The sequence below is a fragment of the Phodopus roborovskii genome, unplaced genomic scaffold (genome assembly GCF_943737965.1).
Source record: "Phodopus roborovskii unplaced genomic scaffold, PHOROB, whole genome shotgun sequence".
In the NCBI taxonomy this organism is placed as follows: domain Eukaryota; kingdom Metazoa; phylum Chordata; class Mammalia; order Rodentia; family Cricetidae; genus Phodopus; species Phodopus roborovskii.
The window spans coordinates 8862340-8887118 of record NW_026126448.1 but is presented as its reverse complement, the minus strand read 5'-3'; the positions used below and the strand labels follow the sequence as shown (position 1 = coordinate 8887118).

General features: G+C 43.7%; 3 protein-coding genes across 3 annotated transcripts; 2 read left to right on the top strand and 1 right to left on the bottom strand.

Annotated features, from left to right (window-relative positions):
- Positions 1-1682: 1682 nt before the first annotated feature.
- LOC127225037 (olfactory receptor 2A12) lies at positions 1683-2736 on the top strand. The gene has a single exon (XM_051188311.1). It carries the CDS (start codon positions 1763-1765, stop codon positions 2708-2710), a length of 948 nt encoding a protein of 315 aa, XP_051044268.1. The 5' UTR covers positions 1683-1762; the 3' UTR covers positions 2711-2736.
- A 10880-nt stretch (positions 2737-13616) lies between these two features.
- Positions 13617-14555, top strand: LOC127225036 (olfactory receptor 2D2). Its single transcript, XM_051188309.1, has one exon. The coding sequence runs from the start codon at positions 13617-13619 to the stop codon at positions 14553-14555; it is 939 nt and encodes a 312-aa protein (XP_051044266.1).
- Positions 14556-19179: 4624 nt separating this feature from the next.
- LOC127225035 (olfactory receptor 2A12) lies at positions 19180-20276 on the bottom strand. The gene has a single exon (XM_051188308.1). It carries the CDS (start codon positions 20125-20127, stop codon positions 19180-19182), a length of 948 nt encoding a protein of 315 aa, XP_051044265.1. The 5' UTR covers positions 20128-20276.
- Between the last annotated feature and the right edge of the window lie 4503 nt (positions 20277-24779).

The window sequence follows — 24779 nt, the reverse complement described above, 5'->3', positions numbered from 1 at the left end:
TGCTGGTACAGTGGTTAGCATGGCTGCCTTCCCAGAGGCTACCAGGTTCAAGTATGTTGACCACATGCTAGGTACCCACCAACACTCTGGGCTCACGTCTCAAACTCCTGTAACAAACCCCTGCCCACAGAGCCCTGTCCATCTCAGCCCTTCCCTGGTGCTTAGGGCACTGGTGTGTTTATGGGTCTCTAGCTTGATATCAAAGACAATTGAGCTGAAGAGAGCATCGTGTTTAACACCTTCAGTTTAGATTGTGGCTCTGTGAAGCTCAGAGAGGGCTGTGGAGTCACCCAATGTCACACAGCACATGGGGGAAAAGCTAGAAGCAGCCACAGCACTTCTGATTCCATGTGTGTTTCTCTTACACTAATTCCTTTTTTTTTTTTTTGTCTCATTTTATATCTACAAAATGTCTTGGCACTGTATCTCACATGTGCCTTGCTATAAATCTATGCCACAAATGTTTCATCTCTGTTTACCAGTTGTGGAGACTGAGACCAGCAGAGGAATTTGTTCAAGGTCACACTGCTGGGTAAGTGACTACCATAGGCCACTCAGGAGAATCTGATTAAATGCTTGGTCATGGGAAGGCAATAGAAAACTTCACATATCTCAGTTCAAGAAACAAAGCCTGGATAGGCCTCAGGGAAGTTGGGAGCATCCGGTCAGAGCCCAGGACCACTGCCTCAGATGTGCAGGTTGTGAGGCCCCCACCCTGTGCTACTCAATATGTCTTTTCCTTTCCATTTTAAGACATAATATTAATTGAGCAATGCACTGTTGCCATACCAAGATCGTAATATAATGGTTTCAGTTAAATGCATTGAGTAAGTCTTTTATTATTTTGAGACAGGCTCTCACGTAGCCCAGGCTAGCCTTCAATTCACTATGTAGCTGAGGACAACATTGAACTTCTGGCCTTTCTGTTTCCATCTCCTGATTCTGGGATTACAGGTACGTGCCATCATGCCAGGTTTATGGGTGCTAATGAGCCTAGCGCTTATTAGAGAAGCACTCTCTAACTGAGCCACATACCCAGACCCTAAATATATTTCTAATATGCTATTAAACATTTGCATTATCAAACACAACTGTAGTAATTTTGTCTTGAGTTTATTTGACTTTTTCGAAAATCTATTGATAAGATCACCTATAACCTAACCAATAAATATGAGTTTCTAAATCAATATATTTTACCTGGATTTGGCTATAAACTAAAGCCAGTCAGTAGTAAACTTTCATTTGTCTTCCTGTCTATTTTTATCAGCTTTTTAAAATTTCCAGTTCTCTCCTCCGCAGCTTCAACTCTGTTGTGACCTCAGTGGCTACTGCACAGCTCTGGCTTGACCCCAAGCACCCACAGCTTGCTAACCCAGACTTCCAGAGACATAATTTTAACCTTCTACTAGCAGGAGGATCTGCCTACCTACTGGGACAAGTGTCCCTGTTAAAATGATCTGGCAGTGGTCACGGATTGGCTGAGCTCTCTACTGCAAAAATAGCCAATTAATTCCTTGTCTTCTGTGGGTGACGGTGGCTTCCAGGGACAGTCCTGGGAGCAGTCAGATCTCCCAACTCCTTGCCCTGTGTCACAGCAGCCCTAGCTTTGACACTCTTTCCATCCAAGTCAACACGGGTTTGACTGCATCACTGGAAGAAACTTGTGTGTGCTTTTGTGTGTGTGGCTCTGCTATGGTCTTCCTTCCCTAAGGCCACAGATGAAACAGCAAAGTGCTCATCTCTCTGTAACAGTCAGGTCACCATGCAGACCCTTAGAAAGGAAAATTACAGCTCAGTGTCTGAGTTTCTCCTCCTTGGCTTCTCCGGCGAATCACAGGTTAGAGTGGCCCTGTTTACCTTTTTTCTTCTGCTCTACATGGTCACCCTCCTGGGCAATGGCCTCATTGTCACTCTGATCTACCTAGACTCTTGCCTCCACATACCCATGTACTTCTTTCTCAGTATCCTCTCTTTGGTAGACATGAGTTATGTCACTACCACTGTGCCCCAGATGCTGGTTAATATGGTGTGTCCAAGGAGGACCATCTCCTGGGGTTCTTGTGTAGCCCAGATGTTCATCTTTCTAGTTCTGGGTATTGCTGAGTGTGTCCTCTATGCCATTATGGCCTATGACAGGTATGTCGCCATCTGTTTCCCCCTTCACTACTCTCTACTCATGAGCCGTCTCGTTTGTATCAAGATGGTCACAATCTGTTGGTCCATTAGCATCACTGGTGCTCTGATCTACACTATCTTCACCATGCGTCTGCCCTACTGTGGCCCCTACAAGATCAACCACTTCTTCTGTGAGGTCCCTGCTGTCCTGAAGTTGGCCTGTGCAGACACATCCTTCAATGACCAGTTGGATTTCATCTTGGGCTTCATCTTCCTTTTGGTCCCTCTCTCCCTCATCTTGGCCTCCTATGCCTGCATTTTTGCATCCATCTTAAGAATCCGCTCATCCCAGGGGAGGTTCAAGTCCTTCTCTACATGTGCATCCCACATCACTGTGGTCACCATGTTCTATGGGCCAGCCATGATCATGTACATGAGGCCCGGCTCTTGGTATGACCCAGAGCGGGACAAGAAGCTGGCTCTGTTCTACAATGTTGTCTCTGCCTTCCTCAACCCCATCATCTACAGCCTCCGGAACAAGGATGTAAAGGGGGCTTTTCTGAAAGTGATAGGAGGCAGAGGGACAGCCCAGTGACTCAGGACCAGAAGACAGGGTGGAGCTCATTTGGTATGCTAAAGAAATAGGTTCTGAACCATAAGAGCTTCCAAGATAACAGGAGAGGTTGTGGCCACTCCTAAACAGAAAGTCCTATCATTGCTTGCTAAATTTCCAGCTTCCTGCAAAGACTCAGTTAAGTACTGAAGGCAAAGAATTGTTTTGAAAAGGCTGTCCTTGGAGTTCATGGCATTGTTTTATTGCTCTTCCTGGGCTCTCTCCTTATTTGTAGAAGTGCATGACACAGCCACGGTTTTAACATGAACACAGCATGAAGGAACTTGGGGATTTGAAAAAGATGTGAAGTAGACTATGAAAACACACAGCCTGGGGCTGATGTTTGATGAAATCCTTGCAGCTAGTATCTGGCACTGTTTTTTGTACTAGATGCATAAAGTCTAAATTAGGGTGGTTTAGTACTATCTGTAAAACTGTGGCTACTAATTGATCTAATCTGAGCTCAGTTTATGAAAATTACTTTTACTTGGGTAGGTTTAATTTTAAGATTTATTTTTATCATTTTTAATTGTGTGTGTGTGTGTGTGTGTGTGTGTGTGTGTGTGTGTGTGTGTGTGTGGGCATGTCATGTGAGTACATGTGGTTGTGACGATCTGATATGGGTGCTGGAACCCAAACTCAGGTCTTTACAACATGTGTTCTTAGCCCTTGAGCCATCTCTCCAGCTCCTTGGTCCATTTAAAATTTATATTTTAAATCTCACTTTGGAGAAGATAATTACATGCTTCATAAAATTAAGAATATGTACATATATCTGTGTCCATCTCTATCTATCTATAGACATGCAGCTGAGAGACAAAGGTAGACACATTAATCTTATATATTTGTACATATGTATATATATATATATATAATTTTTTCTTATTTTACATATCGATCCCAGTTCCCTCTCCCACCCATGCCTCCTGACCCCCCTCCCTTCTGATTCCCTCCCCCACTCAACAGAGAGGATGATGCCTTCCAGGATGGATCATCAAAATCTCCAGTCAATTGGAGTAGGGTCTAGGCCCTCCCTCCCTCCTGCCTCTAGGTTAAGGGAGTATCCCTCCATGGGGAATGTGGTCCCAAAGTGCTTTCATGCACCAGGGATACATCCTGGTTCCACTGTCAGAGGTCCCTTAGACTGCCCAGGCCTTCTAACTGAGACCCATGCTCAGGAGGTCTGAGTCGGTCCAATGCTGGTTTCCCAGCTATCAGTCTGGGGTCCATGAGCTCCCCCTTGTTCAGGTCAGCTGTCTCTGTGGGTTTCTGTAGCCTGGTCCTGACCCCTTTTCTTATCACTCCTTCCTCTCTGAAACTGGATTCCAGGAGTTCAGCTCAGTGTTTAGCTTCGGGTGTCTGCTTCTTTTCCATCAGCTACAAGATGAGGGCTCTATGGTGGCATATAAGTTAGTTATCAATCTCATTATCAGGGAAGGGCATTTAAGGTAGCCTTTCCACTGTTGCTCAAATTGTTATTTGGGGTCAGTCTTATAGGTCTCTGGACATTTCTCTAAGTCAGTTTTCTCTTCAACCCTATAATGGCTCCCTCTATTATGCTCTCTCTCTCTCTCTCTCTCTCTCTCTCTCTCTCTCTCTCTCTCTCTCTCTCTCTCTCTCTCTCTCTCTCCTCCTCTTGTCTGATTGTCCCCCAACTCAATCTTCCTGGTCCCACATGTTCTCCTCTCCTCCCCTTCTATTTCTCCTAATCTTATGTCATGCTTTGTCCAATCTACTATTTCCTTCTTTTAAAAAATAAGATAAGGCTAGAGAGGTGGCTCAGCGGTTAAGAACACGGGCTGTTCTTTCAGAAGACTTGGATTCAGTTCCCAGCACTCAGCAGTTCACAACTGTCTGTAACGCCAGTTCTAGAGAATGTAAAGCTCTCCTCTGTCCTCTGCAGGTCCTGCATCCATGTGATGCACAGACATACATGCAGTATGCAGATATGCAAAACACCCATCCACATGAAATTAAATAAACAAATCATTTTAAAGAAAATTAGAAAGTAACAAATTTAAACTGGCTTTGAACAGGTTTTCTTTAAACTATCTTTAAACTGGTCCATTCAGCTTTCTGTTAAACTTTTGCTTGGATACTATCGAATCTAAGAGCAATGTATTCTAAGAATCTAAGAGCAATTATTCTTCTTATATGTGTCAAAAATGCAAATGGAAGCAGTTATCAATATGACTGAAAAGTGCTTAAACCAATGTCATGCTTCTTTTACCTACTCATCTGATGATGATAACTGGCTCAGCTCATCGACAAGCATCTGAATAGGCCATGTCTTGTTTATCCAGTTCCTTCGTATTGTATATCTACTTCCATTTTCATAATTCAAACAGGTCTGTATTTGTCTGTCTGTGATACCCATATATCTATCTAGATTTATAGACAAAAGTAAGCTCTGTGGATTTTAGAGTGAAGAAGGTTTATGAGCTATTCCCATATTACTCTTCTAAGTAGTTGCACCAATCCACATCTAAAATTCCCAGTACTCTGTGTCCTTCAATATAACATTTCTGTCTGATACATGAAAAGATGTCTTACAGGTAGCAGTGTCGCCTCCTATTTAATCTGTATTTCCCTGGTTGTCTTCCCAAGAGAGATCACTGGTAGAATTAGGTACAGTCCCAGGCTCTACAGTCAGACTTCAAATCTTATTCTCTGATGTTTTCGTGTGTGTGTGTGTGTGTGTGTGTGTGTGTGTGTGTGTGTGTGTGTGTGGTGAAGGATGGCAATTTTCACACACCCATTATCCTCTGTCATTCCCCTCCCTCTTGGGCTGTAGTCTTTCTTCCTAACAATTCCCCCTCCTTCTTTGGTGGTTTGGATAGGGGTTACTGTTTGTTTGTTTTCAACCCACTGCATGTGGGTAACTTACCCATGGCTACACCACTCAAGAAAATGCTATCTCCTTAACTGCCCAGATACCCTCCCTTTTTCAGGATGAAATGGATAAGCAAACTGATCAAATCATTCCTTTAGTGTCACAAATCCCCCCACCCCATTGGATTATCAATTTTCAGAGTCAAGAAATATCAATCAATAAAAAGAAACTTTGAAATGTGTTAAAATAGTAGCAAAATTTGCTTGGTTTTGGTTGACTTACATTCATTATATTATGTTACTAGCAGTTTCCCTCCAGCCTGGTCCCACGGCCACATCAGCCCCAAATAACACACAGAGATGCTGTATTTGATATAAAACTGTTGGCCTGTTACTAGTGTTTCTTATTGGCTAGCTCTGTCTTAAATATTAACCCATTTTATTTTATTTTTTTAAGGCAGGGTCTCATTATGTATCCCTGGCTGGTCTGGAATTCACTATACAAATCATGCTGGCCTCAAACTCACAGAGATCTGCTTGCCTCACCTTCAATACGCCTGTGATTAAAGGTGTGCACTGCTGCATCTGGCTGGTTTTTTTGTTTTGTTTTGTTTTGTTTTGTTTTGGGGGGTAGTTATGCAATCCCTGGTATAGTGTAGTAGTAACAGAAAATATTTCAGCTTTCTTTCTAGGTGAATAGAAAGTGTTCATGATATAAACCTGGTACGTGAGCTAGCTTGTTGGAGCCTATTCCTTAAGGTAGGATGCCATGCTCAGTGGCAGGAGGACCACAATACAAACCAGTACGTGAACTAGCTTGTTGGAGCTCTCTCCCCTTGGTGGGATGCCAAGCTCAGCCTTAAAGCATGGGAGAGGGAGCTGAACCTGCCCCAACCTATTGTGCCAAACTATGTTGACTCTTCATGGGAGCCCTTATCTGCAAGGAGTAGTGGGGGAGGAGAAGGTGAGGGGACCTGGAGGAGGGGGAGGAGAACTGAGGTTGAAATATAAAATGAAATCAAAAATAAAAAAGGAGGGGGGGGAGTGTTCGTGAATTTCATTTTAAATTAAATGTCCATTATTTGTCTTAGTCCCAGTCAGTAAATTTCTAGTGTCTGTCTTCTTCAACACAGAAAATGCCTATAAACCCCATTCCAGTACCAGGCACATAGCAGGCTCATAAAGGGACTGAATGAATGATAAACAGGTGCCACACAAATTAATTCACTAGAGTCATCACACAATGAACTGGAAGCCAGATAAGGTGGCACCTCTGGTGCTGGCTCTTCCCCAAGGCTGAAGTCAAAGCAGAGTATCAAGATGCAAATGAAGAAGGGTCTGCTTCAAGCTCACTCAGTGATGGCTAGCCCACGCCTAAAGCTGCCCCCTCCTTTATCTCTACAGTTTGCTTTCCAGAGTCGTGTGTGTGTGTGTGTGTGTGTGTGTGATGAACTCTGTCCTGCTCTGGCTCAGTCAGTTTGTGGATCATCCCTGTGTCCAGGGTGTCTGCTCTGTAGGTGTTGCCCTTCCAATATGCACAGGCTGCACTACTCTGCTATTTCAGGCCATCACCGAAAGACTAGGAATGTGTCTCTTGCAGACAAGGGGGAGCTAGCACATTTGAAGCTGAGTAGAGCCATAACATGGGCACATGTTCATTATGCACTCCTTCCCATAATAGCCCTTTCTGGTTGGCTAAACTGCCTTCATTTTAAAAACAAAGCAGACAGAGAGACAAACCATCCTGGCCCCTGCCACCCACTAGAAGACAAAAGACTTCCCAAATCTTGTGTTTGTCCCTCTGTGTCTGTGTTTCTCTTGGTACTGCCAGCTGTAGACTCTCCAATTCTTCCAGCGTCTCACATTAGCAAGGATGGCTAAAAACACTTGACCTTGTGGGTGTTTATGAGAAGATACACATTGCACATATGGAACTTAAGTGGGTTCCATGCTGTCTTATGAACAGAAATCGTGTCTCTGATTTTAGGGTTGTATTTAATCAAGAATGACGTATTTTAGTTTGCACACATGGTAGATTTTATTCAACTCTTATAAATCATTTACTATCTGTTTTTCTCTACACTCCATCTTTATTTTTGATGTTTCTCTGTAACCAAATTTTATGATGAGAAAAGTGTCCACATGTTTATCTGTGTCTTTGGCTAGGAAATTATTCTTGCCACAATGACAGGACTTGGGAAGATACAGGCCTTGGGGAACAAGGTTGAGAGTGGGTTATGGACCTGAGCCAGCAGACACCACCCTAATACAGGCCTGTAAAGCTCCAGGGAGCTTCAGGGATAGAGGTTTACCCATGAGTCTCTGACCTAGCCAAAATTCTATTCTTGTTCTCTTTGAACCCTTTCCTTCGCAAGATGGTTTGCACCAAGGATAACTCCCGCCTGTGTCCTGCTCACACAGTTTCCTTCTGCCCTCCAAATGTACCCTGTGTTCATCTGCATGATCCGGTTTACTGAGGCTTGCAGCACAGGTGTCAATGATGCAAATATTATCCTTCAATGGTCACGGGGAGAGAATACAGGCCATGTTTTCTTCCTCTGGATCCTTACACACTGTTCCCTGTACCCAGACTGCCCTTCTCTATGTTCTCTACATAATAAACTCCTGTTCATTTTTCCCAGACTCAGCTCAGATACTGCCTCTCCAATGAAATTTTTCCTTGTCTGTGGGGGAGTCAATGGGAGGGACCCTCTGTGTCATTACACAAACCCATGTGTGCCCTTCTCCGGGCCCTCTGGGCACCTGTATCCCTCTCCATTCTCCAGCCAGTCCTCAAGACGACCATGAACAGAGCAAGAGGGCCAAGTTTTGATCATCTTTGGTCTCTAATGCAGATCCATCATTGGTGCATATAAATGTTTCTAGAATCAACCAAGTGACCAGTGAAACCACAGCACAAACAGAAACACGAGGAGAGAGGTGTGGACAAGCATGGAGCTGACGTCAGGGAAGAGCTGCCTGGGGCATGACACAATAAAAGAACTTCCACCTATTTGCAAGAGAAGGCTTCCAAGGCTAGAGCACAGTGGAGCTGGGTTTGGAGGCATGCAACAGATGTCTCACAGGCTCCATGCTAGGGCAGGGCAGCCAGGGCTGAGGAAGCAACAGGAGTGGGAGTGTACGCAGGTGACTCCGGCCACCCACAATGGAGTGTCAATCAAAGAACGATGCAAAGTGGTGTTACTGGAGAGCTGGACAGGAATATTCCCGAAAAGGGCTCTGGCCACCACAGAGGAGCTGAGATTGTCTTCTGCACATGGGAACCAGTGAAGGTTTCTCATTAGGGGAGGGATAAAAGCAGTGATGTGCTAGAAAGATGGCTAAAGCAACCGTGTGGACTGTGATGGCCACAGCTTTATTGTGGAATTCAGGCCCTGCTGCTGAGAGGGGAGAGGACCGGGGTCTCCTGGCTGCTTGCGAACATGTCAGGCAGGGAGATAGGAATCCATGCTGGCTCAGCGAGATGCTGGGAAAGAAACAGTCCTCCTGGGGTATGGAAAAACCCTTCATGATGGTGATGGGGCTGGCAAAGCTTTCCCACCCTAAAGGGAACCCAAGGTTATATAGAGCCACACTTGGACAGCACCTGATCCCTTCTGCTAGAGGGGCAGACAAGGTTTGGAAGCAGGAGAAAGCTGCCACTCAGAAGCATATTCAGCTCTCATCATAGTCAGATAAGGAAGAGAGACAGATGCCCTGGGGCTCATGGTTTGCAGCACTGGCTTTCCACCACTGTCTCCCAGGACACAGGTGGCCCAGCTATAGGAGCACCTGTCCCAGATCTTAGGGCTCTAGGATCAGCTCGATTTAGCAGTTCCCCCAGAACCTTCGTATGGTTCCAAATGTCCAGCTGAACTCCCGGCCTAGCTCCTTAAATGGCTTCTTAGGTCATGCTCCACCGGTAACTCTGGCCCTGGTCGATGGTCCCTGAGCCTCTGAGAGCCAATGAATTTCTCATGCTCAGAAAGTATGAAGTCTGCTATTTCTACTGTTATCAAGTGAGAATGGGCTTCTCCCTACCCTTTGCCAAAAGACCTCAAAGGTGAGCATTCCACGGTCCTCTCTGTTGTCTCACTTGGACTCAATTGCAAGATGAAAATTCTTTTCAGTTTCTGTCTTGAATCTGTGCCCAAGTTTCTGACCCTCACCTCAGCCCTGTGCTTCCCAGAAGGAAGGGAAACATTCTTCACCAAGTGGCCTGAAACGCCAGGACACAAAGGGCTGAGATCTGAGAGGTCACAGGGTGGTTTAAGACCCTCTCAGACTCCCTATTGTATAAGATAAAGATTAAGATGCACCAAACACAAGGTTCCACACTAAATGCAATTACTTTTTATGTGACTATGTGAGCACCTAATTAACTGTAATTTATTGCTGATAATAAAAACCATTCATATACTGGTAATGTTGGCTTTGCATGATCTCTATTCTGAGCTCATAACCTTTGCTGTTGAATCTACACTATGTCTGTAGACCAGGACAGCTCAAGGATCCTGGACATTTTGCCTACTTCCTAATGGGTTGAAAAGGCCTGGAAACATCACCTGGCAGGGAGAAATAGCTATGTCACCATGTCTAGCGTCACCAGAGGGTCTCCTGTTTTTCTTTCCTGAGGGAAGAGCCACTGATTCAGATCTAGCCTGGGGCTTTGCCTGAGCCTACCATCAATGCCCCTCAGCTCTGTCCCAGCTGAGTTTCAAACCATCCTAGAACCCAGAAGAAGGAGCAGCCTGGGTGTCCCTGGGGAGGGACATTCCTCAGAGTCCAGTGCTTCTCCTTCCAGCCCAGAGATGGCTGCTAGAACTGTCCTGTCTGGATCCCTGGGGCCAAGTGTCACTCAGGAGTGGCCTCCAGAGTCTGATGGGCACCGCCCATAGCCTCTTTCCTGATGGACTATATGTTCAGGACAAGAGTGTTCCCAGTCCTCCTGGAGAATTGGCAGCTGCTCCATCTCCAGCTGTGCTGGCCAGGAAATCCAGGTAGGAGTCCAGGGCAACCTACAGTTTCTGATGGCCATGTGTGTTTGGTTCTGTCCCTTTTCCTATGTGTGTGAGTGTACATGGCCGCCTCTCTGCCTGCTCTTCCATCTGTCTATTGTCCTCTCAGTCCCCAGGCCTGTGTCCTCCCAGCCTTTCGCTTGCTTTTCATTCATTGTCCATTGCCCTTGACCAATGCTTCCCTTTGCTGTGCCTGAGGCTCCCATTCTTCTTCCCTCTCCTCTGGGGTTCTCTGCCTGGGTCTTGAGTCAACTCTGTCTGCCTTTCTTTCTCTCTGAATGTCTTTCCTGGACTCTGTCTCTAGCTTTGCCTGTAGGACAATCCTCTCTTTCACATAACTCCCAGACAGCTCGCTTCTTCCAGCACCCTCTCTGATTCACAAGGCTTTTCTCCATGTGGATCTCCTTAGGAGCCGCCTGCTGGAGTCTGGTCCTCTGCATCCTCCTCCACATTAGCATCTCTGCCCAGTCCTCCCTGAGCCCCTGCCTGCTCCTGTATTCTTTGTCCAGCTTTGAACTCTTCCCTCCTCTTTCTGCCTTCCTACACAACTTTCTCTCCCCAAACCCCTGGTCTCTTCCTTAATTTTCTTATAACTATCCATTCATAACTCTCAGCTCATTGTCGTTGTGTCTCTCTCTCCCTGACAGCCTGTGAGGCCTCACTGCCCTCATACTGTGACTGCTCAGCATCTTGGCATTCTTTCTTCCTTCTCCATCCCCCTTTCTCTCTCCTTCTGTTTGTGTCCCTTCTTTGCTCCCTCCAACAGTCTCTTGCAAGGTCTCAATGTCACTGTGCCTCCTCCCTTAGCCTTTGTCCCTCTTTCTTAAAAAAAAAACTGTTTTTACTTTGTAATTATATGTGTGTGTTTGTCTCTCTGTGTGTGTGTGAGAGAGAGAGACAGAGACAGAGACAGAGAGAGAGAAAAAAAGAGAGAGGAACGGCTGGTGGCAGGGAAGAGGGAGGAAACACATTTAGAAACAGGCATTATGAAAGTTAATATTCTCTCTGTAAATAAGACACAATGATCTGCTGAGAGTGAGAAGCAGAAATAGCAAAGTCAGCTGTCTTTAGTGTCTCATCCCAGCCTGATTGCAGGAGAGGAGCTAGAGGCAAATACAGGGGCTCACAGTAAAAACACAATGATTCTCTACTTTCTGATCCTTCATGACAAGGGACCAAGGCTAACAGCCCCAAGCACCAGTCACCTCTGGCCTGAAGAGTCACCCTCCACCAAGACGTGGCAATTGCACAATTCATCTCTGTCTTTTCACTGACAGCAGCTCATCAACAACCTAGACATAAGAGAGACAAAAGCTGAGCCTAAGAGAGGCCAACCAATGGGCCCTAAGACACAGGGAAACCAGCCAGAGAAAGCAAGAGCAGAGAACAGTTCACAGGCTTCACTTGGGCTAAGAAAGCAAGTTCATCATGGGGCAAGCAGTCTTTGCTTCCTGGGCTGCGAGACAGTCCGCTTGATGTTCACGACACTCCCTGGCTTTCTATATAGCTCCAGCCCAATCACGCCTCCTCTCTGGGCTTCCCAAAGACAAGAAGCTTGCATTAGCAGCTAACAAACTGAGCTTTCTGCCTTAGCTAGGAAGAGAAGACACATGGGGCCATGCTTGTCTGGAAAAGGAGAGGTGGGGTGGCTTCGGAGATCATAAATTTGCCCTAGACAAAAATATTCAAGAGCTCTATAAGAATTGAGAATGTATAACTCTGAAGTTGTAAGACTTTAATTAAGCCTCGCAGCAAATGCCCACCCAGGCCAGTGGACATTCCCAGCTGTATTGTCAGGAGGCAGCCAGTCAAGAAGTGACAGACCCCTCCTTGCCCACACCCCTGTGTCTGTTTCAGCCTGTTTCAGTGATTCTTAAGGAGCAGTCACACAAGGTACCTGGTGAGAGATGGCACTTGGGTTCTTGGAGCCTACAGGCTCCCATTAAATGGCCTCCATTGTGCAATTTTAGCATGAGGCATGAAGCTTCTTCGTTCAAATTTTCAAAAGAAAGCCAAGATAGTTTCTTGAGAAACTGTATTTAACTGTTTCTGTGATCATTCACAAAACAGAAAGTTAAAGGAATCTAGGAGACCAGGGCATTACATGGTGCCAATGATTATCATTTTATTATCAGCAGGTATGGAGGGTTGTGGAGATGCCTCAGCTGGTAACACGCTTGTCATGCAAGTATGAGGACCTGAGTTCAAGCTCCAGAGCTCACAATAAAAAGCCAAGTGTGGGGCAGGGATTAAACATGCTTGTTGCTTTAGCAGAGGATGCAAGATTGGTCCCCAGCACCCACATGGGAGCTCACAACTCCTTGGCATGTTAGCCCCCAAGGAATATGATGCCTTCTTCTGGCTTCTGTGGTTACCTCCATGCATGTGGCACACACACATTTACACCTTTTATTGTTATTGTTTTTTCAAGACAGGGTTTCTCTGTGTAGCTTTGGCTGTTCTGGAACTCACTCTATTGACCAGGCTGGCCTCGAACTCACAGAGATCCACCTGCCTCTGTCTAGCCAGTACTGAGATTAAAGATGTGGGCCACAACCTTCTGACTACACATACTTTATAAATCATAATGGTGATTAAAAAAAAAAACACCTTTGGCCCAAATCATGGGCAGCACCAACTCTGACCTGATCCTAATCTTTATCCATGTAAGACTTAGCAAATTCTTTAGCCCCCAAGACAAAAAATGGAAAGTGGGGAGAATAGTAGAGAGACACAGGCTGTGTTGGGAAAAGGAGTGGATAGATCAAAGGTTCAGACCAGAATGGAAAGAATACTATAGGGCTACCCTGGACCAGCCCTACCATTTGCACTAGTAAAGCCCTTAGGAAACCCTAAGCCAAAACCCAGTATCATTGAAACTACAAATGGGAATTAGTTCTCAGCATCCCCCCACTTGCAATCCAAAGACTCTTGAAACTGTCAGTGTAAATGGACAATGGGAACATAGATGCCCTGAACACCCCTGAGATGCTCAATTAGTCACATATCTGAAACCTCTTTAAACAGGAAAGATCACAATGCAGGAGCTCAACTGGTCCACCGTGACAGAATTCATTCTATTGGGCTTCACCCCCAACCCCAGGACCAATCCTCTGCTCTTCACTTTCTTTCTAGTCTTTTACCTGTTGATCCTCTTGAGCAACAGCCTCCTCATCACACTCATCCACCAGGACTCACGCCTCCACACACCCATGTACTTTTTCATCAGCGTCCTCTCCATGCTGGATGTGTGCTATACCACCACCACTGTGCCCCAGATGCTGGTGCATATTCTCAGCAAGAAGAGGGCCATCTCTTTTACAAGATGTGTGGCCCAGATGTACATCTTTCTCCTCTTTGGGGTCACTGAGTCCTGGCTTTTCTCCATCATGTCTCTGGACAGGTATGTGGCCATCTGCCACCCTCTCAGGTACAAGGTCATCATGAGCCGTGGGATGTGTCTCCTAATGGTGGGTGTCTGTGCCACCTATGGTGTGGTGGGTGGCCTGTGCTATACTTTCTTCGCTATGCGACTGCCCTATTGTGGCCCCAATGAAATTGATCACTACTTCTGTGAGGTCCCAGCTGTTCTGAAGTTAGCCTGTGCAGACACATCCCTTAATGACTTGGTGGACTTCATCACAGGTTTCAACGTCATTGTGGTCCCTCTCTCCCTCATTGTCATTGTCTATGCCAACATCTTCACCACCATCATGAAGATCCGCTCAACCCAGGGGAGGATCAAGGCCTTTTCCACCTGTGCTTCCCATATCACTGTGGTCACCATGTTCGCCATTCCGTGTATCATCATGTACATGAGTCCCAGCTCTGGCTCCTTATCAAACAGTGGCAAGAAAATGGCCCTCTTCTATAACATTGCCACAGCCTTTCTCAACCCTGTCATCTATAGTCTAAGGAACAAGGATGTGAAAAGGGCTTTCCTCAAACTTCTGGGATGGAGTGGGGCTCCAGAGTGAAGCTTGAAAGCTAAATACCCAGAGAGCTGAACAAAGTAGAGCTTGCAGTCACTGCCTTCCCAGGGATGTGCAAGATCCAGACTCCGTAAAGATAGCTCCTTATCCTTTGTGTCAGGGAGGGACAGGGGACTCAGATATCCACAGTGAGTGATGCTCCCTGAGACAGATGGAAGTGTCCAGGGGTCAAGGACCTGAACTTTGCTGCCAGGAAGAACAGGGCTAGAGAATTAGTGTTGGAGTTTGAATGTGAACTGTCTCTCATAGACTCATGTATTTAAATACTTTGTCCCCAGATGGTAGCAACATTTGCAAAGGCTGTGGAATCTTTAGGAGATGAAGCTTAGCTAGAGAAAGTGGGCCAGTGGGTTTTATGACATGGTCTCACATCCTATACCACCAAGACATTGGGAGATGAGTAATGCCAGCCGTATACCGTCACCTTCATGAAGCCACCTGCCACATGCCTTCCCCACCATGATGGACTATGCCCCTTCAAAATGTGAGCCCCAACAAACCCTTCTTCCCTTAAGAGGCCTCTTGTCAGATATCAGGTCACAGTAACAACAAAAGTGACTAATAAAGCTTCACCAGTTCCTAAGTATGTGAATTTTGCAAGTCACTTAACTACTGTGAGTTTTCTAATTCTTCCTCACAGGGAGATTGCAAAGATCACATGAGGCAATATATGCAATTATCTGCTATAGAGCCTGGCATATTTTAGTTTCTTTTTGTTTTGTTTGTTTGTTTTTCAAGACAGGGTTTCTCTGTATTGCTTTGGAGCCTGTCCTGGAACTAGCTCTATAAACCAGGCTAGACTCAAACTCACAGAGATCGCCTGCCTCTGCTTCCCGAAAGCTGGGATTAAAGGGGTGCGCCACCAACACCTGGCCATATTTTAGTTTTTCTCAGCAAGTGTTATTATTTTTTCAACACTTCTTTTTAAATTCTTATTTTATTATATTTGTGTTGGGGTGCTTTGCCTGCATGTATGTATATGTATGTATGCATGCAGTTTCCATGGAGGCCAGAGAAAGCACCTATTCCCCTGGAACTGGAATTACAGATGGTTGGGGATTACCATGTGGGTACTGGGAATCAAATTCAAGTCCTCTCAAGAGCAGTCAGTGCTCTTAACCACTGAGCCACCTCTCCAGACCCTTATATTTAATTTTTTATATTCATTATTGAGCAATGAACCACCTTTTATCAACCTCTTGGGCTCTGAAAGTGGCTGGAGAGTAAAAGAAAAAGAGAGGAAAATGTCAGAAGCAGAAACTCAGAGACTGCCAAGAAGCAAACCTGGGTCTGCCCCCTCGAGCATCTCTGGGTGTTATGGAGAAAGGGCTACTGCTAGGCATCTCTGTGCTTTTGAAAAAAAAATGTCTACCTCTTTTCTTCTCATTGCTCTTTGTTTAAATAAAGTCCATTCTGAAAAATTACAGCCTGTCTTGATGTCAGAGGAAAGAAAGACTCTGTCCACACAAGGGTCAGAGAAGTGAGGGAAAGTAGAAGATGTAGTATTGTCCTGGGTCTGAGGAGAGAAAGGGACCCGCTGGAAAGTTTGAAATCAGTTGTTTCATGAATTGAAGGACCTTCCTTCCCACACTCTCGTCACTCTGTACAGGATCTTTATAAACACAAATGATTCCCATGGGTTTCACTGTTCTTAAGATGCATTTCTAGGCGTCATCACATTTATTGGCTTTTGCTTTTACTTGATGCTACAGAAACTCCTGCATCTAGTGAAGAGGAGGCTCTCCTTCTGTGGGAGGACTAGAGGTGTGTTTTAAGTTATATGAACCCTTTGAGTTCTTCCCCAGGTCCTTGCTGCCTATCAACCCCCTTGCAGGAGCTTTGGCTATCCTGGAACTCACTCTGTAGACAGGCCGGCCTCGAACTCACAGAGATCCGCATGCCTTTGCCTCCTGAGTGCTGGGATTAAAGGTGTGTACCACCATTGCCTGGTGACACACACCTTTAGTCCCAGCACTGAGGAAGTACAAGTAGGATTAAGAGCTCAGAGGCGGTCTATATAAGTAAGTTTGAGGCTAGCCTGGGCATTTGCCTAGCATGAATGAAACCCTTGGCTCAATCCTCAGAACTCCACAAAACTGGGCATGGTGGCACATGCCTTGTAATCCCATCACTCTGGAGATAGAGACAAGAATATCAGGAGTTAAAAGTAATCCTCAACTACATGGTGAAATTTTGTCTAAAAAGATACTTTGTCTATAGATGAGCTTACATCCAGAGAGAGTGAAAATTGCTACCCAGCGTATGAATTTGGGGTGGGGTTAGTATGGGCAGACACAATTCAGTTCATGACATACATTGGCATAAGCATTTATCATGATCCCTGGCTCCACAAAAAGTAAAATAATTTTAAATTAATTGATTAAATATATATTAATCCTAGAGTAAATGGAACTATTTGCCAAGATACACCATATCATTGGGATATTAGTGTAAATCTTAAAATAACTACTATCACCCAAGGTAAGTTCTCTAACCATGATAGGATCAAACCACAGATCAACAAGAAAAGGATAATAAGAAGTTCTCCTAATTGTTAGAGACTTGGTGCTACATTTTAAATGACCCATAGCAGACTGGTCTAGCTCAGAGATAGAACACTTCTCCAGTATGCACATGGCTACAAATTGTTAAAAATAATAAACAATTATAATGTCATAGGTCAAAAAGGAAACCTCAATGGAAAGAAAAGAACATTTAGCTGAGTGAAAACAAAAGTATAACATATACATTCTGTGATTGTCAGCTACAGAAATAATTGTTTCTTCAGAAAAGTAGCTTGATAGCACTAACAAAAGAAATTCTTCAATGTCTAATATGAGCCATCACATCAAGAAACTATTTTTAAAAAAGCAAAATATCTAGTAGAATTCTCACACTATAAAGCTCATACATTACATGTATATAACTTAGTAGTTTACTATATTTACAGTTTCATAACTATTCACATAATATAATTTTAGAGCATTTTCATTGTCTCAAAAGAAACTCCATATTCATAATTCCCATCATACCCCTAGGACCAACAACAACATGAATCCTCCTACTTTAAGAATTTGTCTATTTTGGATTATTTTATACAAATGAGATGACTGAATTTTTGCAACTGGCTTCTTTAATTGATTTCAAAACATCAGCACTGTAATATATACATATATAGCACATATTGTACATATTATATTTATGTATATATAATATATAATTTATTTGTTCCCTTTATACAAAATACATTCCATGTGTGAATATACCATATTTACCCATTCAGCTAACAGGCTTTGAGTTGATGATCTTCCTTTCTAGTTGTCATGAATAAAGTTGCTATGGCAAGTATATACATTTTTAAAAAAATATTTTTATGTGTATTGGTGTTTGGCCTGCATGCATTTCTGTGTTCCACATGTGTACAGTGCCTGTGAAGGCCAGAAGAGGTCATTTCCCCTGGAACCAGAGTTACAGATGGCTGAATTACCACATGGATGCTGGAATCAAATCTTGGTCCTCTGGAAGAGCAGCAGTGCCCTTAACCACTGAGCAACCTCTCCAGCCCCCAATGTGTACATTTCTGTATAATCATATATGTTTTAACTTCTCTTAGATATGTATCTTAGAGAAAAGTTGGTAGATGTGTCCCTCTACATTGAATACTGGAGGAACTGCAGACTGTTTTCAAAGCGGTAATACAGGTTTATATTCTTTCCAAAAGTGTGGGTTTCCCCAGTGTTGCACAGCCTTCCAATGCATCTGTTTAAGTACAGACACACTGGTACATATGAAATGTTTATCTAGCTGTGGATTTCATTAAAATAGTATTAAAGCTGAAGTATACACGCATCATATGCCCTGACAATCATATTCCTGTGTATTTATTCCTAAGAAAAAGCAAACCTTTTCCAAAAGTCTGCACACGAGAGCTCAGCAGACAAAGGCACCTGCTGCCAAGTCTGGCCACCTGAGTTCAATCTTCAAGTCCCATATGGTAGAAAGGAAAGTTGACTACCACAAACTGTCCCTCAGTCTCCACATGCACAAGCTGGCCACTTGCCCCCACCACAATAAATAAGCAAATGTCATTTTAAAACCATTAAAAATAAAAAATATTCAATGAATATTCTAGAAGCTTAGCCAAAGGATGGAAACCATCACTATTGCACCCAAACTAAACTGTGACAAGATATAGAAACATACTGCTGTTATACATTGCACTTTAGAGGGACCACAGGGGAATTAAGATGAGTAAAAAAAAAAAAAACAGATCCCCCAACAACACATATTGCATCTGGCATCCATATCAGAGATTAGAGGTTAGAGTTGGGGACCATACATAATGTTTCCTTGTGTGGTGATGGAATAGTTCTATCCCCTGATCAAGTTATATGAACCTGTGTGTATGATCAGTTTCCATATAACCACATGCCAAAATGAGTACATATAATCAATGGCAATATCCCAATAAAGTCTTCAGTAAGTTAGTGGTGTTGAACCACAGTCAGTCACTGGATGTAATACAGTATCATTATAAAAGGTATTCTTATTGCAGGAAGCTGCATGGCGAGTGTTCCAGAATGCCATTTGTCTCACAACTCCTAAGCCTTCATCCTGACACACTGCCGCATCCTACCACCTTGAAGAATGCCCTTTTCACGTCTTTATTACGAAGGCTGTAGATGATTGGGTTGAGGAAGGCAGAGATGACATTATAGAAAAGAGCTAGCTTCTTGTCCTCTTCCGGGGAGGACTCAGAGCCAGGTCTCATATACATAATCATACATGGGATGGAGAACATGGTGACCACAGTGATGTGGGAGGCACAGGTGGAAAAGGCCTTGATCCGCCCTTGAGTTGAGCGGATCCTCAAGATGGCAGCAAAGATATTGATGTAGACGACAATGATGAGGGAGAGAGGGACCAAGAGAAGGATGAAGCCTAGGATGAAGTCCACCTGGTCGTTGAGGGATGTGTCTGCACAGGCCAACTTCAGGACAGCAGGAACTTCACAGAAGAAGTGGTTGATCTCGTTGGGGCCACAGTAGGGAAGAATCATAGCTGAAACAGTATATATCAGGGCACAACTGACACCCCAGAACCCACAAAAGGCTACCAGTGACCCACGCAGCAAAGGGCTCATGATGACTTTGTATCTGAGAGGATGGCAAATGGCCACATACCTATCATAAGCCATGATTGCAAAAAGCCATGATTCAGTGATTCCCAGCATCAGAAAGATGTACATCTGAGCCACACATCCAATATAGGAGATGGTCTTCTTCTCACAGACCAGATGTACCAGCATCTGGGGCACTGTGGTGGTAACGTAGCCCATATCCAGAATGGATAAGACACTGAGGAAAAAGTACATGGGTGTGTGGAGGCGGGAATCCATGTGTATCAAGGTGATGATGAGCCCATTGCCTAGAAGGGTAATGAGGTAGAGGAGAAGAAAGACACTGAACAGAATGCCATTTATCTTCGTGTCACTGGAGAATCCTAGAAGAACAAACTCAGTAAGAGAGCTGCGATTTCTCCAGAGGAAGTTCTGCATCCTTCTCCTGCTGCAAAAATAGAGCAGAGCTGTCACTCATGAGAGAGAAGTCCCCAGATGCCAACCCTGCTGCCATTCATACAACAGGTGCACCAAACACGAAGATCAATGCCAAGTAAATCTAGGGGTCTCAGAGAGCTGGGGAACCAGGGTTTTAAAGGGAATTTCCATTTAATATTAAGCAGCATGCTCCTCTTCTATAATACAATTCCAGCTTATCCTGAGATACAAAATTGTGAGACCCACATTTCAAAATGGAGAATTTGCAAAAAAAAAAAAAAAAAAAGAGTGGATACCCAAAAAGTAATGTCTTGTAATTCATGGTCCATATAGCTTAAGATGTTATTGGAAGAACTGGGTGTTTAAGAGTACAGCATTTGTGTGCAACGAACATCAAATGTCAAAGTCTGTCTTCCTTCATTTTGGGAATCATCCCCAAATTGACTTTAGTTGAACAGCTCAAAAGATTTGATGGGCACCCTCAAATGTGAGAGGTGTGGCTCTCAGCCTGGATCCCTAGCATAGCAGGAGAACAACTATCATTGCAAATAAGTAATATCCCATCAATAAGTCAAAGTCACATGCTTTCATGGTCTGTAGGTAAATGCTAAGGAACAAAGGACAAGTCAAGAAGTAAAGGATGATGGCCTATGGCTTTCCCAAATGGACCTTCATAGAGATGCTGCCTAGAGAACACCAAGAAAGATAAATATAAAGGAAAATGTCTAAAAACAAAGCAAGTATTGTCCTGAAACTGACCTAGGGAGAGAGGATATGCTTCTTCAGATGATCAACAATGAGACAGAATGAGACAGGCTGAGGTCTTTTCATGGAAAAAGAAGGTAACTGTGTAACACATTTCATGTGGGAGAGAGAAAGAGAGAGAGAGAGAGAGAGAGAGAGAGAGAGAGAGAGAGAAGAGGAGGGAAGGGAAGGGAAGGGAAGGGAAGGGAAGGAATGAAAGATGTAAGAAAGGAAAGATGAGAAATGTGCACTGAGGAAGAATGAAAACTACCAACCTAGAACTCAGTGAACGAGCCCTTTAAAACTCAAAGTTATTGTCTCTCAAACGAAAGGCAGTCATTGATCACCAAGAACCATAGAAAAAGATGCTCCACAGAACTTATTTCTGTTGTTGTTGTTGTTGCTGCTGCTGCTGCTGCTGCTGCTGTTTTGAGACAGGGTGTCTCTGTGTACCCCTGACTGTGCTGGAACTCACTTTGTAAATCAGCCTGGCCTCGAGCTCACAAGCCTGCCTCTGCCTCCTGAGTGCTGGGACTAAAGGAACTCACCACTGCCACTCGGCTCCAAAGAACTTCTTTAGACTGAAGGAAAATAGTCCTCTGTGGAACACACAACTAAAAGGGAGAATGAAAAGTATTCAGTCAATGTGTGGGCAAAGATGACAGAATATTGACTATTTAAAGCAACAAAAATAACATCATACCAGTAGAGAGAATGTGGAGAGAGACAGAGACATAGAGAGAAGTCAAGGATGCATCTGTACAGCATGTAAGACTTTCTAAAGAGTATAGATGACTCTGGTCTTGGTTTATATATTAATTACAACATATATTTTACATATCATGTGCATCTGTGTGTCTATGTATCTATAGAACATGTAACAAAATAACTCAAAGAATAGGAGGGAAATGATTAAGATTTCTTCAGTGTTTGGAAGTGGTGACACACGAATTCAAGCAAGTCTGGACTAGGCCAAAGTCTCTAAAATGCTTTTTCTGTAAAAGAATAAGTAACATTCGAGTTTTGCAAGCCCTAGTCACTATTGCGTGATCACACAATAATGTGTTATGATGGATCACGTATGTACTGGGGGCCTCCTAAGATTACAAGGGAACTAAAGAACCCCTGATGACCAGCGTCTCTATTGCCAGTTGCTGTATAGCAATGCCTTGTCCAGATATCCATGATGATGTTCTGTAAGTGAACCCACTGTACTGCTGAGCAGAAAGAAGCACAGAGCATGCAGCTATGACAAATAGGCAACATTTGAAAATGATGATGAACAATTGACCCCACTGCAATTTATGTTCTTTCTATTCTACACCTTTAAATCATTCTTACAAAGTCCATTGCTACTTAGAAAATGTTTAGTGCAAAGAACCTGTTGTCTTACATAGTACACCATTGCAGAGCAGACAGTCACAGAGCATCATAGAGTATGACACATCATAAAATACATTGTCACCAGGTGGTATAGAGTACACTGTGTCATAGAGCATGTTGTATCACAGAGTATCATAGAGCACTCTGTCTTATAGAGCAGATGGTGTCATACAGCACACCTTCATAACGTATCAGTGAGAATGCTGCTTCATAGGGCATGCTATGTCATGGGGCATGCTGTGTCACAGAGCACACCATGTCATAGGACATGTTATGTTATGTTTGCAGTAGCCTCACACATCTCATGGTTATCACATTCTTCAATCAAGTCACAAGATTGCTTCAAGTGTTGATCTGTATGCCCTCCAGGTTTGTGTAAATATACCCTGTAAACATCACATAATGACAACATTTCTCAAACCATATCCACATCATGGTTTTCTTTTTTAAGATTTATTTATATTTTATGTGTATGGGTATTTTGCCTGCCCATATGTATGTTGCTGCCTGTGTGCCTGGTGCCCACTTCATATACTATATTTTTAAAACTTTCAAAATGTAAATTGTACCAACCCCTGTCCTAGAATAAGAACCAAAAAAACCTGAAACAACAGAATTCAAAACATTATAAGTCACATAAATTACTAAAAGTTAGATGAATATTCAAAAAAAATCTTGGCTAACTCCAAAGATAATAATAACAATGACAACAATAACAATAGTAGTAAGTGAGATAAAGAACCTAAGTTAGAATAGTGAGAGGCATCCTAATGAAAATTTTAAGGGGATTCTTTGTAGAAGATGTCAGAAGACAGAAAGACTACCCATGATAATGAACTGGGAGAATTAATGGCTGTGCTACCAAAAGCAACACACCCTTAAACTCATGCAGAGGAACAAAATACCCTGAATAGCTGAAGCAATAAAAAATATTTAAGTGTCACCATATCTGATTTCAAGTTCTACTGCAGAACCATAGTAACAAAGGCAGCATAGTGATTGTCTTAGTTACTTTTCTATTGCTTCAACAACCAAAGAAAGTTATATATTAAAAAAAGTGTTTAATTTGGCTTATGGTTTCAGAGAGCTAGAGTCCATGATGGCAGCGTGGAGGGACAGCTGAGAATCCACAAGAAGGAGACTGAGAAAGTGCTAACTAGAGATCTCGTGAGTCTTTTTTCCACCGAAAGCTCACTCTGTAGACCAGGCTGACCTCACATTCAGAGATCTGCCTGCCTCTGCCTCTGCCTCCTGAATTCTGGGATTAAAGGTGTACACCAACACCACCTGGCATTTTTTTCTTATGAGTCTTTTGAAACCTCAAATCCCACCTCCAGTGATACACTATCTCCAATCAGGCCACACGAACTGGGAAAAAATTAGCTCCACCAGCTGGGGACCAAGTATTCAAACATATGAGCTATGGGGTCTTCTGATTCAAACCACCACAGTACTAGACAAAGACAAACCATGGAGTAGCAGAAAGTTACAGAGGGCCCTGAGATAAAAGTGCATATAATCACAGCCATCCGATTATTGACAAAGTTGACAAAAATATGTATTGCAAAAACTATATCTGCATACAGAATAACGAAACCAGATCACTGTCTCTCACCCTTCATAAAAACAAACCCCATATGGATCAAAGAACTTTAATCTTAAATGTGAAATTCTGACACTGCTACCAGAAAAAGGCAGGGGAAACATACAGACACACACAGAATTTCTCAACAGGACTCCAGTCACTCAGCGAATATGCCAACAAGTAACAAATTATGAAATTAAAAATACTCTGTACCCACAAGGAAAGTTAATACGTTAGGTATGGTGGTGAAAACTTGTAATCTCAGGCAGCAGAGACAGGAGGATCATTGCAAGTTTAAGGTCAGACAGGATCACATAGTAAGATGCTGTCCCCACTGTTCATGCTACAAAACTACTGTTGCAGTCCACTCTCTTCCGTCCAGTGCTGACTAAGCGTCCCCCATGGATCTACTCCCTGCATCTTCTCTCATCGGCATCTTCCGGAAGAGCTGCCTTCACTTCCTTCCCACCTCTGCCAGTTGCAAGTACACCCTTCCGGCAACTTTCCTGAATGCAGCCATCCTCTATGGTCTCTTTTCCTTTATTATATTTCTTACAAAAGTGCATTTATCTAATTATTGTCTGCTTCCCTAACTAGGCAGAGACTTTGTTTTATGCACTACTGTATCTTCAATGTCAATTACTGTGCCCAACACAGCTCATTAAATTATGAAAGAAGGCAGTCTTGACTCCACCTTCAGAGCTGTGTTGAAAGCATCATAAAGGTGACTGACCCCTTTCCTCACCAGTGGGACAAACACATCTGTAAGGTAGACCCATGTGTGACACCCATGTTTAAAGAGACGCTGGACAGGCTGTGACATGAGGAAAGATGTTGTGATGGTGGTGGGGTACTCTAAGCAGGGATGCTTTTCTCTGCACAAATTAAGCTAAGGAGGATGCTGGATGGATGGGTGGGTGGGTGGGTGGGTGGATGACTC

Coding starts and splice junctions, on each gene's coding strand:
- LOC127225037 (XM_051188311.1), top strand. CDS start 1,763: ATGCAGACCCTTAGAAAGGAAAATTACAGCTCAGTGTCTGAGTTTCTC.
- LOC127225036 (XM_051188309.1), top strand. CDS start 13,617: ATGCAGGAGCTCAACTGGTCCACCGTGACAGAATTCATTCTATTGGGC.
- LOC127225035 (XM_051188308.1), bottom strand. CDS start 20,127: ATGCAGAACTTCCTCTGGAGAAATCGCAGCTCTCTTACTGAGTTTGTT.